The sequence below is a fragment of the Austrofundulus limnaeus genome, unplaced genomic scaffold (genome assembly GCF_001266775.1).
Source record: "Austrofundulus limnaeus strain Quisiro unplaced genomic scaffold, Austrofundulus_limnaeus-1.0 Scaffold196, whole genome shotgun sequence".
Taxonomy (NCBI): Eukaryota; Metazoa; Chordata; class Actinopteri; order Cyprinodontiformes; family Rivulidae; genus Austrofundulus; species Austrofundulus limnaeus.
Window position 1 is genome coordinate 736361 of NW_013952598.1, and position 18824 is coordinate 755184.

The following is an 18824-nucleotide window of genomic DNA, read 5'->3' on the forward strand; positions in this document are numbered from 1 at the left end:
CATACTGATGCTCGGTTTGAACTGCAGGAGATTGTCTTGACCATGTCTACATGCCTAAATGCACTGAGTTGCCGCCATGTGATTGGCTGATTAGAAATTAAGCGTTAACGAGCAGTTGGACAGGTGTACCTAATAAAGTGGCCGGTGAGTGAATATACCTGTATTATGAAACACAGCAGAAGAAGGCTACGGAGCCCGCGAGGGGACATGGGAGATTTTTTTTCATTTGCGTTCCCACGCAATAGTATTGCGTTACCTCACATACTTTTGTGTTCCCTCGCAAAAGTAGTTTATCACTGTTGTGCCTGCTGGTTTATTAGCAAACTCACATGTTCACCATTAGTAAGTTAGCCTACTGCTTTAATTAATCTTTAGAATGAATATATCAAACAGCCACTCATGGAAATATGTCATATGCTGATATTTTAACATAGTGCAGCCACGCAACATCAATGTCAATTTCACGAACTTGTGGCGACACATCCTGTTTTGGTAACTGAATATTTCAAAATAAAAGTCTGATTTAATTCAGTTCATATACAAAACAATCTTTTGCGTGGGAACGCAAAACAATATTGCGAGGGAACGCAAAAGTATTGTGAGGGAACGCAAAGGTATTGCGTGGGAACGCAAAAGAAAAAAATCCGTAGAAAGCAAATAAAACTTCCTTATTATTTAATTTTCCATCATGATTTCTTACTGTCTTATATCTGCAGAAGTTAATGTTTTAACATAAATAAGCTTGAAACAAATTACATCCAAGATTTTCAGCACCGGTTAATCCTAATCAAATGTGGGTTCATGAAAACAAATAGTACAGCATGTTACTATCAAATATCACTTGTACAGATTCACATCATCTAAAATTGCATTCAAATAAGCATTTATTTTATGTCAGCTCACTGTTTAAAAGCATGTGAAAGAGAGAAAAGACTCCTTCATTTTTCAGGATTTAATAAATCAAGTTTGAAATGTGTGTTTTCTGTGGAAATTATCTAAGTTTTAACAAACTGATGCTGAATGTTCTGTACTTTTACACAGCACCACACCTTACTTTATCTTTTACTTCCAAGAAGTCACATTCCTGTGACGCTTTTAAGAGGTCACAAGGAGTATATCTTCCGATTTTGTCGTTCAGAATTGTTAAAGAAAAGTGGTCAGTGTCCAAATAAAGACATAAAAGACCAATTTTGGAAGAATTTTTTATTGGATGGATTCTGAGAAAAAGTTCAAATTACTGTATTTCTTACCTGCTCTCTGAACGTCGGTTTGCAGAATTTCAGTTCTGTTTAATTCTGATTAAAATGGATACTATCATCTTAAAACCACAGCAATCTTAAAAGTTTCAGAGTGGTTCATGAAAATTTTGATTTTAACAGCCCAAGATATTAGGTGTCCATCCATCATTTATACCCACTTCTTCCTTTCAGGGTCGTGTGGACCACTGGTGCCTATATCCAGCAGTCACAGAGCGAGGGGCGGGGTACACCCTGGACAGGTCGCAAGTCCGTCACAGGGCCACACATAGAGACAAACAACCATTCACTCTCTCACTCACACCTACAGACTATTTAGTTATCAGTTAACCTAACAGTCATGTTTTTGGTCTGTGGGAGGAAGCCGGAGTGCCCGGAGAGAACCCACGCATGCTGTGAGAGAACATGCAATCTCTACCCAGAAAGGTCCCTGACTCCCCGGGCCGGTATTTGGACCGGCAACCTTCTTGCTGATTGGCATCAGCTCTACCAACTGAGCCACCGTGCCGCCAAGATATTAGGATAATGATGTAACTTTTTTTACTGATTCAACATACAGTACTTTAAGCACTTCACCTCAATAAGAAATGTCTAAAGATGACGATATTAAAATATTAGGTGCTTTCCAAAATCACAGGGTGTTCTGGTTCAGTAACTCACATCAAAACATCCAAGATCATTTTTGTGTATTTAATTTACAACCTCATTGAAAAACAGTGACAACAAGAAAAGCAACATCAATCTGAAAGGTAAACTTTAAACAGTTCCATGGTCATTACAATCTTATTGGCCTGTAAAATACAAGTAAGAACAATGTTTCTTTCTAGAAAATGACAATAAATGACTACGGTATTATTCAAGCTCTTTTTTGTGTTTGTTACAAACTACAGACAGATCAAATCCAGCTTTTCACAGGTACTAATGTTAACACAACTTACCTAACTGATTAATATGTTGGACTCAAAGGTTTGCAATCACTTTAATGAAAATATTTCAGTGTTTAAAGCAATAAAGACAAATCTTCAATTACTACAAAACCCTAACTCCAGTCTTTCCATGCAAAAAACAAACAAACAAACAAACAAACAAAAAAACAACAACAAAAGTTCAGTTTTTCTTATTATGGTTGGAAGTGGTGCATAAGATCAAGCAAAATATCTGAAAGTAGTCTGACAGTTCTTCTATTTCCAGCTGGTGTTGATGTTTGGTGATGATGGACTGTTGTATAACCTTTGACCCTGCAGAGTTTGGTCCCACTGTCAGATCAGGGTGTGGACACAGTGCTTCTTTAGTGGATCTAGATAAGGCACCACTTTTCAAATGCATGGATGGGAAATCAATATTTTATTCTACTGGTTAAATAAAACAATTGTCCATGCTTAGAAAAACATTATTTAAATTTTCTCTAAATGTCTGATTATGATGTAATGTAACTTTTTTTACTGATTCAACATACAGAAGCCTTTAAGCACTTCACCTCAATAAAAAAACATCTAAAGTTGACGAAAACGCTGAATGAAAGAACATGAACCAAAAGGCAAAAACAGTGCTTCTACTAGTCACAAAGATTCTCCTGATGGTTGTTTTATAGAATGAAATTAAGCATCCTGCTTTGAAATGGAAGCATGATAGTGGATAAAATGGATCTTTTCTATCTTAAAGACACAAACAATATTAAGATTCTTCATGATTGCTTGACTGCTCAAGCATTCTGTCCATCAATGTCTTCCTCCTTGTGGTCCTGATCTGTCTCCTCTCTGTCTTTGCCCCCTTGCTCCCGTTTGGCCTGGAACTTATCATGCGTCCATTTGGGGCTAATCGTGTTGGTACTGCCAGTGGCCTTTCGGATGATGAATCGTGCTCTTCCATGAAGAAGGCTTCCCTGACCTCGCTCTTGGGCTTCCAGCCATGTGGACTCTCTGTCATCGTGCTGAAAAGTAACAAATAAGGAAAGAACACTTGTAAAGCAAACAAGAAGCTACTGTCACTCTCAACTTCACCTGTTCAATCGCTTGTAAATATAAATACAGTATGTAACTCTGCAAAAATTAAATGCATTTAGGTTTCTAAACAGTGTGAAGATGACTTGCTGAAGTTTAGACTGAGCATCTAAATGGGGAAGTAATGAAATAAGTGACATGCTGATCTTAGCATTTCAGAACCTGGGATTTTTAAACACAAACATCTTTAGCATTTACATAAAATGGTCTGGAAAAAAAAACTCCAGTGAGCTAGCCTGATAAAAACCAGTCCCTTGTCCTTCGCTTTGCTTCGTACGAGGGTCTGGACTCTTGGCCAGTGTTGCCAGATGGGAAATGTTGAATTATCATATCAGCAGCTCAAAATTATCGTATTTTGAGGAAAGTTATCGTACACACCCAAGTTACATTCTAGAGAGGCTCGAATTTACAAATACATCCTGCTCAGCTCATAAGTGCTCTGTATTCAACAAACTGCACATTCTTTTGTTTATAATAAAGTTAAAAAGCACTGTATCTGACTGTTAGGTGTCTTTTTTTTATAATTTTTTTTACAAAAGCTTTATTGTAAACAAGAACAAAACATGGAGTCTGGGGAAATGCTCCAAATAAAAATAAATATTAGATAAAATGACTAGAATAAAATGTAAATTAAAATAGGCAAAGTTAAAATGAAATCAGGAAAAGAAGAAATCATGTAGTTTATTGTACTTTTGATTAGTCAAGAAATAAATTGAGTGCATCCTGAGCAAATTTAATCTGCAAGCCTCCAAAGTCTGTTTTCTTCTTTAAAAAATAGCCTCTGGATGACTCCTGGATGTTATTAAGTGTAAATGTTGCTTATACCCTCACCTTCTCAGTCCCACCTTTTCTTTTTGATTTTACAGTTATTTTTKCTTTCACCTAAGTACTATTATATTTATCTTTGCTGCTAATAGTTGCCATCGTAACCATAACGTGTGAGGGGGGTCTGGGGGTTTCCTCCCAGAAAATTTTGAATGAAATGGGTGCTGTTCCCTGCATTCGGGTGTATTTGCAGGTTAAATTTTAAACTACATAAATAAACACTTTCATAACTATTTTAGAGACAGATTCTACATTCAACTCAATATATGAATCTTCCTTTTTGTGTCTCATATGGGCGTTTGATTCTTTGACCAGCTGGTAGCCTAAGCAGTAGAGTTTTAATAGGGTAAAAAAACACTGGTGACTGCGTYGCGGCAGCCAGCCTTCTCTTTAGAGACAGTATGTCAAGAGAACAAAAAATAGTTTCTTCTGTTGCTCCTTTGGCTTGGGACCAGCAAAAGGGATCTATTTTAGCCATAGAAATGTTTTTTATTAACATCCCATCATGGATCAGTTGCAGCAGCAGTATTCATTTCATGTCTGGATGGGATGGATCTACCTGCAGCAGGGAGACACGCAGCATGAAGAAGCCTCCTGTCGGTGCTCTGGGACCGGGGAGGAGGAGCTCTCAGCAGCACAATGGAGAAATGCGTTCACGGCAGAGTCTCTCAAAGTCTCAATAACACCAGAAAAAGAGTCGCTAGATTTTCACTAGTCACTGTTCTGAATAACAGTCTCTAGAGGCTCTGAAAAGTCTGTAAATATAGCGAGGAAGTCGCTAAATCAGCACCGCTGTGTTCCACAATGCGCCACCTCTCGTGTCAGCGAGCCGCGTGTTGGGTTGATTACATCACACATTGGAGCAGTCAAATTATCGTACATTATGGGATTTTTGGAATTATTGATCGTACATCGTACAGAGGGTAAAATTATCGTACAAATACGATAATTATCGTACGTCCGGCAACACTGCTCTTGGCTATAGAGAAGCGATTCTTGCTAGAGGYGTGGCCTCTGTTGAAGTTTAAAATGATTGGATTGGTTGGCCGCAAGTGTCACTGTGAAGGAGGCTAAGCTAAGAAGCTAACCGGAAATTGGGTGTGCTGTAAACAACCCTACTGAGAGGCGAAAAGTACCGAGCCAAACGAGACGGCTGTAAATGAGAGCTGCTGCTTTGTCAGACCAATTTATTTTAATTTGGAAGCCTTATCAACACAGACTGGCTTCATTCACTTCCTCCACTGCCGTATGCTAAACTAACTAGCAGACACTGCACAAAAAATCAACGTTGTTCATAACTCCGCCTTCTGTTTGCTGATTGGCCCAGGTAAAATAAACTACAAGCTGACAGTGCGCAGAAAATTGACATTCTGTTCTCTGATTGGCCCGGACGAAATGCTCCCAAAGAAATCCTTGTCTATGGGAGAAATCCCAGACGGAGCAGTGAAGCGAGACTAGAATTGAGCAGAACTGTGTAGGAAGGCAAGGGCCAGGCTACTTGTGAGCAGCAGTTGTTGAAAACAGAAATTGCACACATAACTACTCATCACAACTGAGATATGCAGAGTACCATCTCTGAACATCCAACCCTGAAGGCTACAGAGGCAAAGACCACAATGTGTGCCACTGTCAGCCAAGAACAACTCACACAGACTCATCAACACTGGACAGTAAGGAAACAGAAAACTATTGCCTTATATAAGTCTTGGTAGAGATGGTTGTATGTGAAAATCCAGTTTCTGAAATAGCCAAACCAGCCTGTCTGGTATCAACAAACATATAACTTGAATCTCTTTCTTCCTCGTTCTGATATTCGCTTTGAACTTAAGCAAGTCATCTTCAACATGTCTAATGGCTTAAATGCTTTGATTGGCTGTCATGTGATTGTCTGATTAGCTATTTGTGTTGACAAGCAGCTGAACAGGTATGCCTATTAAATCTGTTGGTGAGTGGTTCCATGTGATAGCATGAAGTGGACATTAGTGATTTTGGAAATCAGTCATACCAAGTAGTATGCTTTGCTCTTGGGAGTGACTTTTGGATCCCAGTCTTCATTTTCTGGGTATCCTGCCCTGTTCATTTGGCTACTGTATGAACTGTTTCCTTGATTACTGCCTTTGCTCCAACCCCTCCCACGGATTTGTATTTTCTGAAACTAGAGGAAAAGATTTCAAACATTATAAAGAAAGAGCTGACACTGATCAAACTGTGGCAACCAAATTGAATAAACTCACCACGCCTCCTGGTGGCTGTGCTCCTTCAGCATTTCCTGGTGACTCTCTTTGATCAAGCTGAGCCTTGTTAAAGAAGTCACCCTTCACCTCAAAACTGTCATGTAAATGTTCATCTTTTTGGGATTTGGAAGACGAGGAGGAAGAAGATGAACTTGAGCGAGATCGCTTCTTGTAATTTTTTCTACAAAACGAAAGGCAAATATGTAACGAAATATTACAAAAAAAAAGGTAAAACGTTTCTGTGGAAATAGTTCAAAACATTAAAGTAGCAATGATTAAACGTACTTTGGTATCTTGCAAAATTTGGAAAATATTTCCTCAGATCTCCCCCGATCAAAATCGGGCGAATTCCCAGCATCTCTTCCCCGATCCTGACTGTAATCTTTAGGATGCGTGGAATATTTTTTACGACGCTCAATGTCCAAACGAAGGTCCATTGGATCCGCTTTAACGTTTTCTGCAGCATCCTGAATAAATCAAAACAAAGATCACAACGTCGTGGATAGACTTCAGATTAGCATGTAGAAGCTATCTGACTGCTCTCTGCAAAGCTGCTGTGGAGACTAAACAGTAAAGTCAATTGAAATGTGAAAAACTCATAAGAGACAGACAACATGAACAATGCAGTGATTTAGATCTCAGGGCGACTTTTATCTTCAACTATTCATAAAATACAATTATAAAAAAACGTGTTTTTTGCAGCTACGTCAGTACAGTATGAAAATCAACTTGAGATGTTGCCTCAGCTTAACAGTGTGTCATCAGTGACATTAAATCAGTTTTGCTTTATTTAAAAGTTGTATCATGAGACATTCTGACTGCTGCATTCAAGTTCTTGTAGGATATGTCAATTTGTTTGAGAGAATCTTAAAGCAACAAATGGTATCAACAACAAGCGTTTCCATTTTTTACAAAACCTCTATGAATTTTCTACCTCAGTTGCGTTTCCAATGCTTTAGCAGCAAAATGTTTTCAAGCTTTTCAAAACAAAAAAAGTTCAAAAAAGTTTCACCTCCTTAGCAGTAGATTATCATTCCACACATTAACTTCCAATAACTACAAAAGGCTAGGAAAACAATGCAAAAATATCAAATTTAATTGGTTTTATTTGTATAAAGCCATTATGCAGCATCTAATTTGATCACAGTCCTATTCAACCCAACTAATATCCAGTTAAGTCCAGTTAACTCAAGGAAGTACTGTCCATACTGAGACAAACTTTGGGAAACAATTGGAAAATAAACCAGTGTACATGCACCAAGTCTTGGAATGAAAAACCATCTCTGGCTTTTTAATAACCGTAAAAATAAACTGTTCACAAAGATTTCATCTTACTCATTTTTCTGTGTTCTTTGCATTCAAAAGCAACAGATATGATTAACTCAGCCAAAGAGATAGTTCAGATCTCATGAAGTAAAAGGTTACAGACAATAGTAAATTACCTGTTGTAAATAGTTCTTTGAACTACTTCAGTTTTAAGAAATATTAATTCCTTTCGACTGAATCTGAGGAGCTGTTAGACCACAAAGGATTGCGGCCGTCTTAAACCATTTTAATTTTGATCACTTTACAGCAATTTGTGAGAATGCCATTTTATAAACCTTTAAATTGTCCTCAGTTTTGCCAGATGAGGTATTACAGCTGAAATATGATACAGTTTGAACCATGTAGAGCAAAGTTAACAACAAAGGTATGGTTTTAATATGGCAGCTATTCACTTTAGTCCTGGCTCCTCTTGGAAAAACCATTAGCTCATAAATCCAGTCACAGCTAAAATTTACTTCTCCAAACTGAGGTCATTCACAGTGCTATCTACAACACTGTTTATAACCTTCCCTCTGAATCCTGGACTATCTCTTTGAGCATGTGAATATTAGGACATGTGCATAAAGTGTTGGTTGTTGAAGTTGATTGTTTAATAATGTTATTTTTCATTTTATATTTCAGAGAATACTTACAAAGACATTTGTTAAGAGTCCTTTGGACACCTTTGGCACAGATGCTTCCTTTCCTGACCATATTTGATTTATTAGCCTCAGCCAGGCTAGTGCCACAATACAAACAATTCACCACGTGAGGCGATACAACAAACAAGAAGGTCAAAGTTTTTCTTTTTTAGACTTTGACCATCTCCCTTCAGGGAATGCCACAGGTTTTAAAATGGTGCAGTCTAAAGGCATCTGGCTCGCTCGCTTGTCTTTCCAACAAATGTCATACTGCAAAGTGTTCAGTCACCTTGTAAGTCCCATCCTCTGAGCTTTTCATCGCCTCGAAAAGCTGAGGGTGTTTCCTAAAAGCACTTGGTGACACATCAATTCTCCTGTGGGAAAGAAACACAACTGACGGTCAATATTAGGTCTTTGCATGAACCATAACCACCACCACAAGAAACAACAACACTGAACCAGAGGAGCAACATAAAAAGGACAAAAAGCAAAGCAAAACTGCTACAAAACTGACCTCCATCAAGCATGAGAACTAATAGTCCAAGATAGAGAAAGGTGAAAGGTGACAGAAATACCTGAAAGCTGTTTAAAAGAAGACGTGAAGCCACAGCACACTGAAGGTGAGAGGGGTCACTCTATAGGCGACTCTACCTGTGTATCTCTGGGCTTTTTCTTGGCTTCATCGTTTCCTTCTTTGCAGCTTGCCTTTGGTACAAGGTGAATCGCTCGTTCAGAGTCATGCCAGAGGACGGAAAGTGTTGGGCTGAGAGGGCAAATGTTAAAAAGTAAAGGCTGTGGATGTATGCGGTCCATTTATTAAGACTGTTCTGAACATCCTGCACTGCCTCTTACTGAAAAATACAGATCTTTAGTTTGTAAATTACAGTTTCCACTGACTGGGCTATTTATTTGAGCATACTTTGTGCAGCTTAGTGAGAAAATGATATGAAAAAGTGAACGTCTTTTTTTCTTTACTAAGAAAACTTGTGTGAAATGGTGTCGAAATCGAGGCAGACTTTACAAAGCCACGACTCACCTTTGACGTGGTGAACGATTGTGACAATGTGTTGAGCAAACAGTTCAGAGGGGCTCTTCTGTGGCTGAGCAACCTGAACATGTTGAAAGATGGAGCGGAACTCCTGCGGTTTTTTTGAGGACTGCACGAGGTCCTGGGACAGCTGCCGCTCTTCAGCTAAAACATCTGAAGAACTGAAACAATAGAAACACTTTGATTCATCGCTCCTTTTATTGAAAGCGAAAATGACTCAAAAAAAATCTGATTACAGCCCTGTTTCCTCAAAAGTTGGGATGCTGCATGAGTCTTGATTCAAGCAAAAGCAAAATTTAGCAAATCGGTTGAAGCCCACGTTTGATGGTGATGCAGTCGCCTCTATAAGATTATGTAGATGAGCAGTTTCAACAACAGTGTTTACAACTGATCACTAAAAACATAAAAAGCATAAAATCATTAAAAGTTCCAGAGAATCGAAACAAAGAATAATGATACTTAGGTCTTCAGGTGGAACTGTAACATGTGATTCATGGCTGAAACTTGGCAAAACTCAAAACTTGTGCTGCATCTACAAAAGACAAGTTGTTGTAGTGTATTCTATTTGGACTCGAGGCTGGATTTTCCAAGTTCCAAGTAAAAAAAAAGAAAAAAAGAAAAGAAAATTACTGGAAAGTTGGAGATCTGACTCGGAATGTCAGAGATTCTTGACCAGCCCAGACCTCAAAATCCAATGTGGCTGATAAGTACATTAAATGTGAAAGCTTCTGTAATGAACTGTTATTTGTTGTTTTACAACTCAGTAATCCAGTCACACATACAGAGTAGTGGCATTAGCAGTAGTTGGTTTGAATACGCAGAATGCATAGAAATCCAATAGCCTTGTATTTCTAACAGTATATATCCTGGTCACCAAACACAACCAGTAGCAAATCCTACTGATTTTCCAACACAGTAAAACTGGGTCTGATGTCATTTCCAAGTTTCGACTTCCAAGGGAAATGGACTGCATTATACCTCTACTGTACCCGTAAACAAGTGTTTACATGTAAACATTCAGGGGAAAAAAGCTTAGGCTTCAAAAAATTCAATTAAACTTTACACAGCATCGCAACCTTTCCTAGAAATAGGGTTGTAGATGACATTAAATCTCAAAATACTCAATGAATTTCTTACCTTGTAAGATTATCTCCAATGTAATCCATTCTTACATTAAATTTTGCTTCCTGTGTTCTTGAAGCCATAGGAGGCGAGTCAACCCCTCGAACTGTAAACGACTCTCTGTCAGACTTCTGTCTCAGTGGTGGGTCCGAACACTGATCAGATGGAGATTTTTCCATCTTTTTCATTTTACAGCTCACTTTTGGAGACACTTCTTCAAACTTTGTTGCTAACTCTCTCTTAGCCAAAGCAGCAGCAATGGCTTTCTCCTGCTTTTCACTCCGATATGTCTCCTCTACTGCGGTGTCGTGTTCGAACTGTGAGAAAGCAGCATTCTGCCACTTGCTGAAGCATGCTTCAAACAGTTTCTGAGCTGAATGAGTGACTTTGCTCTTTGGTTTAAAGGTCTCCTCACCATTATGCCACTCTTTGTGGAGGGGTTTTGAAGACGGTTTAAATGTCATCTCATCGTCTTCCTCCACCTCGGCAGACAAAAACGGCGAGGCTTTCAAAAAGCTGTTCAGAGACATTTCCCTCTCGGTGTTTTCTCTGTGCTTTTCATTTCCAGAATCAGAAACACCTGCCGAAAACGATTTCCAATTCAACTTATCTTTTTCAGTATCCACATCATTTGCCTCTATTTTCTTCCCATTTTCCCGAGCACATTTAGCTTTTTTGTTGTGCTCCTCGAGAAACCTAAAGAATGAAAAATAGATTAAGAGCACTGCTCAACATAAAAAAAACAACTGCAAACATTAAAAGATTTAAAAGATTTGTGACTTTTATCAAGACGGACAAAAAAAATTAACACAATAATCAAAATTTCCAATAAAAATTTTAAAGCATATGTTTATCGTGAAATTGGTTTCTTTAAAACTTGCAAAGAAAAGAAAATATCTAACATTGTAGTGCAGTTTTAACAAACAAATATGCCTTACTTCTTGAAAGCTATGGAGATTGCTGTTTTATCTCCATCTGGGAAATCCTCAGAAGTGAAGAAGTCAAAGCTGGGAAGCATTGAGTTTAGACCTTCATTTGAAGGCTTTTTTGCTGAGGAAGAACCAGATGCCTTCTCCCACATGGGGGAGCTATTGCAGGTGTCGTTTGTGATTTTCGTTGGAGTAGACTGAACAGCAGTTTGGCCGCTCTGACCAACAATAACAGCAGTGCTGGCCACAGGACTGTTTTTCTTTGGACTGCTGCAGTCTGTCAGGCTCTGCCAGGTCCTCTCAGTTTTCCCACAGTCTGCACCTTCTCTAGCRTCTCCTGCCAACACCCCAACATGCTCTCCTGGCTCCTCATCCCCCCCTCCTCCCTTTTGGACTTCATTGGAAGCCAGATGYTGCTCGTTGACATCTTTCAGGTTTTGATTAGCCACCATCGAGGCTGGATGGCATTTTGGAGAGGAGGAGTGTGAGGAGGAGGAAGAACGCTGTGAGTGTCTGGATAAAGGAGACGAGGATCGGTCAGAGCGATGGGATTGACCCTGAGGGGGGCTTCCTGAGTGCTTCTGCACATGGTGCGATCGTCCTCGTGAATGGTTAAACTGCTGCTGCTGCTGCTTCTGAGGGTACTGCTTCCAGTTTTTCCARTTTGGGCGATAGTTATTGTTGTTGTTGTTGTTGTAATATCCGCCCCCGCCACGCTGGTAGCGTCCACGAAAAAACTGGCCCCTTCCACGGCCTCGGAAGTTATAGGGCCTCCGGAAGCCACGGTTATACCCTCGGAACTCCCGGTTGTTTTGGTACGCTTTTGGGTATTTCTTCTCCCGGTTATAAAATGGAGAGTGAGATCTTGACCGAGACCTAGAGCTATTAAAAAGAGGACAGAGAGAGGAGAGAATGTGGTGAAGATGTATATGTGTATATGTATATGTATATGTATATGTACTGCACATATACAGTACATATTTCTGCCATGTACTGTATATGTGCCAAAAGATTGGCACATATACAGTACATGGCAGAAATATTAAAATAAAAAACTGAACCCTTGACTCTTGCAGTGACAAGATCTCGTAGCTTTGTTATACTACAGTAGCGTTTCCATATCATTTAAAATTAAAGCTTTTRAGAAATCATCTTTCAATCTTTAGGGATAAAAAATGAGTGACAATACCCCTGAGCACAGGGTTCACTGAGTGGTTTGAGTTACAAGGATACAGTGAGCAAATCACAAGCTATGTCCTCAGCACTTACTAGATCTCAGCTCATATGAACTTCTATTGGACACATCCCATCRCCATGTTGGTCAAGCACTTTTCAACCACCATCATAAACTGAGGTAACTTTTTTTGTGGGGGGGATGAGTGATGCTCCGTAACTCCAGTAGCATTTCAAAGACTTGCATAATCATTGCCACGGTGTACTAAAACTGCTCTGGCAGCAAATGGCGGCCCAATGCTTGGCAGTTGTTTTCCTTTTAATCAGCCACCTGTTGACATACATAGTTTCTGGCCCACATAATGGAAACTGCATAAAAGCACAGGCAGATGCATGCACACAGACTTAAGGTGGTATCCAACTCAGCTGTGACTGTCGGGGCACTAGTTGGTGACTTAAAAGCTTGAGAAAAAACATGAATTTTCCATTTTTGCAAACAAGTTACCAACAATCTGTGTGGCCACATTTGAGCATCAAGTTTTTTTTTTTGAAAATTGCTCCCTGTTTTCGTATACATGGCTTACAAGACTGCATTCTTGGCCTTGCACATTATTTTGTTACCCTCCTTGGCAAATAATTATCATGAGTGTGGTTTTAGACCCAGACATTTGCCTTGGATGTTTTCTGTCAGAGGAGAGCCCCCATGTAGGTGTCCGATTACAACAGTGTCACTCTAGAAACCGAGACTCCCACAACTATTTCTCTACTATTTTAAGAGAAACATTGTCACACAAACGTTCTGAACATGTTCAAAACTAATGAGACCGGGTTGCATGCCTCTGACAAAGTAGTTGAGAACCCTGCAAAAGTCAGAACACATTTTTTGGGAGACATTACGAAGACTTTCACGACTGTTGTTCACTACATGGTCACAGCCCAATGAGGTACCACCTTTCCATGAAAGGAAATGTTTCAAATAAATTGTCAACCTGGTAGGCACAACAGTTTTGTTGATATGTATCGCACTGAATAAAACTGTAGATGAATGAATATGTTGATGTAAAATCATCATTTCAAACCAAACAATTGTTTACTTCACTTTTCCAGACCCCAAACCTTTGCGATGACTTCAACTTTACACCTTTCATAAAACMATACAGCATGAGAAGCATAAAATCAGTTATATCCAGAGGCTATATATATCAACTGGAAGTGACAAGGCATATGTCTGTGTATAACATCTGCTTTTCCATGTCGAGTGAGGCCCACAAAGGAGAGCTGCAAGGACTCTCTGAGCCAGGCTGCAGTTTCAGACACATCCATACGGTGGCTCTGCTGCACTTCTGATAAGCCAACAGTTAAAGCTGAAACTTTAACACAGTTTTTATCAATAAACATTATTGTCTTTCCTGAAACAATAAAAAATGACACAAACATGCTCAGTTAAGGTGAAACTGCATTTTGACACTATGTTCACAACTTTTTGTGTGAAAATGTTTTTTGTCTAGAAAAGTTTTAAACTCTTACCCTTAGATATATATTTTTTTTCTCCTGTTAGACTTTCTAGTTTATAGAGCAATATACGAATTTGGTACCAGCTCAGTTCTCTCAGCTAAAATTTGAGCTGAAAAACAACCATGCTGATGTTTGACTATATACAAAATGCATGCAAACTCCTGCCGAACATAATTGTAAACTGAGGTAGTAAAAGCCATGCCACAGTGCATGCAAATCCATTTTAAAGCCACAAAAAAGGATCTAAAAGAGTGTATAACTCACCCGGAGTGTTTTGTCATTGGAATAGAGAGCGACAGAGAGACAGCAGTGCACTGAAGCAGCACTGCACACTCACTGAGCTACAGATACTGTGGCCCAGCTGTGGCGGAGCACTGAGTCACATGGATCGTGTGAGGATGGAAAAAAAAAACCTACTTGAATCTTTTGACTCCCACTCACAAGAGCTTCTCAGTGGGATCTAGGGGGAGTTTTTAAAAGAATTACTGGATTCAAAGGCAAATTTCAACTTGTGTCTCTGCAAAAATTTTGCAGATATTCTTACTTCCTGTAAGAATCTCTGTGTATTTAAAAACAGACTTACTTAAGTGTGTTGTTTTGTTAGATGTATCTGATCCCTGTGGACTCAGAAATAAATGATTACTGACTGACAGGGGAAGGTAGTGTTTTATGTAAATCTCAAAATAGGCAACAAACGTGTTCCTGCACTTCTTCACCACAAAACTCATTTGCACACACGTCAACTTTCTGCACGGTGGCTCTTCCATGCCTCATCCTTTATGCTTTCTTGCTAAATGCTGAAGAGAAATTTCCATTTTATGTAAATTTACAATAAAGTAATATAATCATATTATCTGATTTTATTATAAGTGACCACAAGAAGAGCCACTGTGTCTTTTTATTGCTTTGCCACAGTCATATAGCCACAAACACCAACGGAGGCTTCTTTTTTTCGCTTCTCCTTTATGTTTTACTCAAGCTGCTTGGATAAATACCTTCTTGATTCAAAGCTTGAAAAATATTCTGATATTTCTCTTTCAGGTTAAGTAATGTTTTCTCTTTTCATGAAAGCAGCATTTGATTGAATTTATGCCAACATCTCAACTCTTTTTAAATTAATTTCCTCTTTAACAGAAGCCAACTTCAGTTGTCAGACAGACTTAAACACATTAAATCGACCTGTTTTCTCTATTCAAATTAGAGCCATACTCCTGAGAGACGGGACGACATAAGGCCATGAGGGAGCAGACAGAACGTTTGTGSAGAACAAGAAAAGCTATTAACATGACACGTGTCRTTTCCACTAAAATAAATAGAATTTTCACAAAATTACAACAGACACAGAATTCCACATTTTTTYCCATTTTAACTAAAGATTTGCTGCACAGAACTGWGTCAAAAGTTGCACRTCATCTTCAGGARCTGAGTGCTCCATGAAGCAGAACTTCCTCTGAAACAGCGGCTACAAGTATTGTTCCAACAAATCATTCATCGTGGATAAATATCTGTCTGGATGGGATGTTGGCATCTTCAACACCTGATGTTACGGCCACAAACAGAGAGAGAGATGGGTTTATACCTGTAGCGGTGCTTCCTGGACCGGGAGCGGCTTCTGGACTGAGAAGAGGAACGGGATCTTGAGCGGGATCTTGAGCGGCTCCGAGATCTCGACATGGATTTTGTGGATCTGGACATCACTGCAATCAGCCCACCTCGAACTGTCACACAAAAGCGTTACGCAGTCGAGTTAGAATTGTTGAGAAAAACAAAAAGTACACATTTTTTTTAAAAAAAAAATTGTCGAGAAAAACAAAGAGTCCACATTTAAAAAAAATTAAAAAGGCGCAAATTTTCTGAAATCATCTATTTAAAGCCGTTGCTGACAATTGACTAATCATTATAAAATAAATGATGCTTTGAAGGATTTTRAGTTGGGCTTCCGCAGCTGCTTTCAGGCCCAAGCTGAGTGGAAAAGGAAGAAGGCAGGGTGTAGTGCAGGGCATCTGAACAGAAGGAGTTTTATTTAGTCATCATTTGCATAAAGGGTTGTCTTCCGTCAGTCATCTGACTGCTCGTCCTCTCCGTCCAAATCTAATACCAAAAAAAAAAAAAAAAAATGCAGAATGTCTTATAGATTTTATCTCTCATTATCTAACCAACAGGAAACAAACACAAATAGACTCAAACTGGTTCTGTTAGCTGTGAAAATGTTTTTTTTTTTCAGGTTTATTATTAACAGTCTTATAAAGTAAGTCTGTGTACTCATGGGTTTATTTATTAAGCTTCACTCTAAATGAATAACTCTAGACCAGGACAATTCAACTGGCGGTCCACGGGCCACATCCAGCCCGCAAGTGGCCAAAATTAGGCCCGCCAATTGGTTCATTCATCTCTTAAGCCCAAACCCCCGGTTTTCTACTTTAGTTACTCTAAGTTCTTTTAAGTAAACATAGCCAAGTTTGGTATCTACAGAAACATAAGAATCTTGGCTACAAGCTGCTAAAAACATTTCTATGCAAACTCAAGACAGTTAAAGTTACAAGCAGTTGAAGATAAAACTATGAAAGTAAAAATAAAATTGATTTAAAAATTTGGCAAGTCAGATATGTCAAAATAATATTTGTGTAAAATAAGAGACAAAATGTGACATTTTAGTTTTTGATATTGTTTAATTATCCCTACTTTTACAGGTTTATGTATGTTGTTTTCATGATTAAATGGTGAAAATAAAATTGATTCAAAAATTTGGCAAATCAGATATGTCAAAATAATATTTGTGTTAAATAAGAGACAAAATGTGACATTTTAGTTTTTGATATTGTTTAATTATCCCTACTTTTACAGGTTTCTGTATGTTGTTTTCATGATTAAATGCTGAAAAATAAACTAATTCAAAGGTAACAGATCTTTGTAATACATGGTTTATTTACATAACTTTAATTGCCGGATGTTCGGCCCCTCAGCTGTTGGCCTGCAGTAACTGTGGCCCCCGGAGTAGTTTAGTTGAATAGCCCTGCTCTAGACCATAGCAAGATGTAGTTAGATGTGGTAATGTCTTGATGTTTTTTATATTTATTTATTTATTTATTTTTGCAAATGTGTGAAATGAATGTTTTTGTGGAAGTAATGAAACTTCCTGTAAACCTAAAATGCCTTTCCTCGATAAATGTGTATAGCTTGAACAAATGACTGCAGGGCTTCTAAGGTTTTGTTGTATTTTTTTATTTTTTTTAAATTTATTTATCTGTTTTTTATTTTGGGGTTAGCTTTTGCCAGTTTGTTCAAACTTTCCTGTTAAACTCAAAAATGACAAGCACAGAGGTAAATGATTAAACTCACCCATCATTCCTAAAGATTARTGGGAAGTGTCTGGTTACCTTTTATGGTTTTGCCAAGAAAAAAACATTTGTTCATGGGTAATGATCTGCTTGAGCTTTTATGGTCTTCGCACATAAATCTAGCTTTTTTCTCAGCTTTTATTAGAGTCATCTTCTGGGACTTTGGAGGGAGGAAATTGCAGCGTGCACAAGACGGAGGATTTATAATGCACCWCGCAGAATCACGTGAAGCTCCAGCTGGGCATCTTTGCTACTGTTTGGGGGAAGAACTGGAGTTGTCTCCTGCCTCCACGCTTGTGCATGGAAGACTTTCCACCCTCCTCATTCTTGGCAGATGRCCGCTTTTGGCTTTCATGGAACAATTTCCTGAAGGCAAGCCTCAATAAACAGTGCCTTTTGCTTACTGTGCACATTTCAAGACTGGCATTCAAATGAAGACCTTCCCCAGCATGAAGTAGCAAAAGGGTCAACCGAACTGTGACTGAAAACTAAATAATTTTAACATTACTGTCAGAAACCTCTAACAGCCAGAGTCACATGCATATACATGACAGCGTATTGTGCTCATGTGCATACAGTTTTTATAAACAATAGTATCAGTTTAAAACTTTGAAACAGCTTTCATCGGGTGTCTCTAGAATGCACCATGCACAATGGTTCTCATATTCAGTGCATGAGTCACAGAGGCTTAAATTTTGAACATGTTCAAAAATGTGATAAATTTTCACTCAAAAGTCAGTTCCAAATTTTGAACCCTTTTAATTGTGTCAAAAGCATCTCCAACGCATCTTGAAAGGACTACAGCTGCATTTTGACACGTTCACAGGCTGACAGGAAACAAGTGAAGGTCTAAAAACCGCACAGATGATAAACGACCATTAAAATACTCTCCCAAATCTGCCTCATTTCAAAAGTGTTAGCCAGTGGATTAAATCAAAAAGGTGTTTCTCTGTCGAGGTGGTTATGGTGTTGTGCATAATCTACAATACAGCTTTGCACATGTAAATAAGCTAGAGTTTTCAGCTGCTTTGTTCAAACATTCAAATATCAGCGAGATGGAAAAAAAAATGTGCAGGCTTTGTCACATTGAGTGAAGTTTATCACCAGCAGCTACAAACCAGTGAGTTCTTCTTGTGTTTGCTTTAATTTTATCCGTTTATATAATGCCAAGTTACAGAACAGCCCCTTTAGTGTGCCTTCACAGCAAAAACAGGAGTKTTAAAATTTCAGTGTTAAACTTTTGGGTGTTGATTTAACACCCCCCTAATGTTATTTTAACACTTTCTGAGTACACTCACACCCAGTGTTGGTGTTAATTCACAGTGTTGATTTCCTCAGTGTTGTCTCAACACTGGACAGTGTTAAATAAGCTCCGCCCACAGTTAAGTCTTATGTAACACTTAACAGTGTTGTTATATGACACCATGCAGTGTTGAAA

At 38.6% G+C, this 18824-nt stretch overlaps 1 protein-coding gene across 2 annotated transcripts in view; it reads right to left on the reverse strand.

Annotated features, from left to right (window-relative positions):
- Window positions 1–1932: 1932 nt before the first annotated feature.
- Window positions 1933–18824, reverse strand: part of thrap3a (thyroid hormone receptor associated protein 3a) — a 22071-nt gene continuing 5179 nt past the window's right edge. The window contains exons 2-11 of one of the 2 annotated variants that reach the window (XM_014018592.1): window positions 15628–15766; window positions 11370–12242; window positions 10447–11127; window positions 9298–9470; window positions 8913–9024; window positions 8551–8635; window positions 6601–6782; window positions 6316–6496; window positions 6087–6236; window positions 1933–3186 (exon numbers count right to left, since the gene is read on the reverse strand). In XM_014018592.1, coding sequence (XP_013874046.1) covers window positions 2959–3186; window positions 6087–6236; window positions 6316–6496; window positions 6601–6782; window positions 8551–8635; window positions 8913–9024; window positions 9298–9470; window positions 10447–11127; window positions 11370–12242; window positions 15628–15743 — 2781 coding nt within the window. In that variant the 5' untranslated portion in view covers window positions 15744–15766 and the 3' untranslated portion in view covers window positions 1933–2958. Of the gene's footprint in view, window positions 3187–6086; window positions 6237–6315; window positions 6497–6600; window positions 6783–8550; window positions 8636–8912; window positions 9025–9297; window positions 9471–10446; window positions 11128–11369; window positions 12243–14312; window positions 14458–15627; window positions 15767–18824 lie in introns of those variants that run through there. The other variant, XM_014018593.1, reaches the window with a different exon arrangement.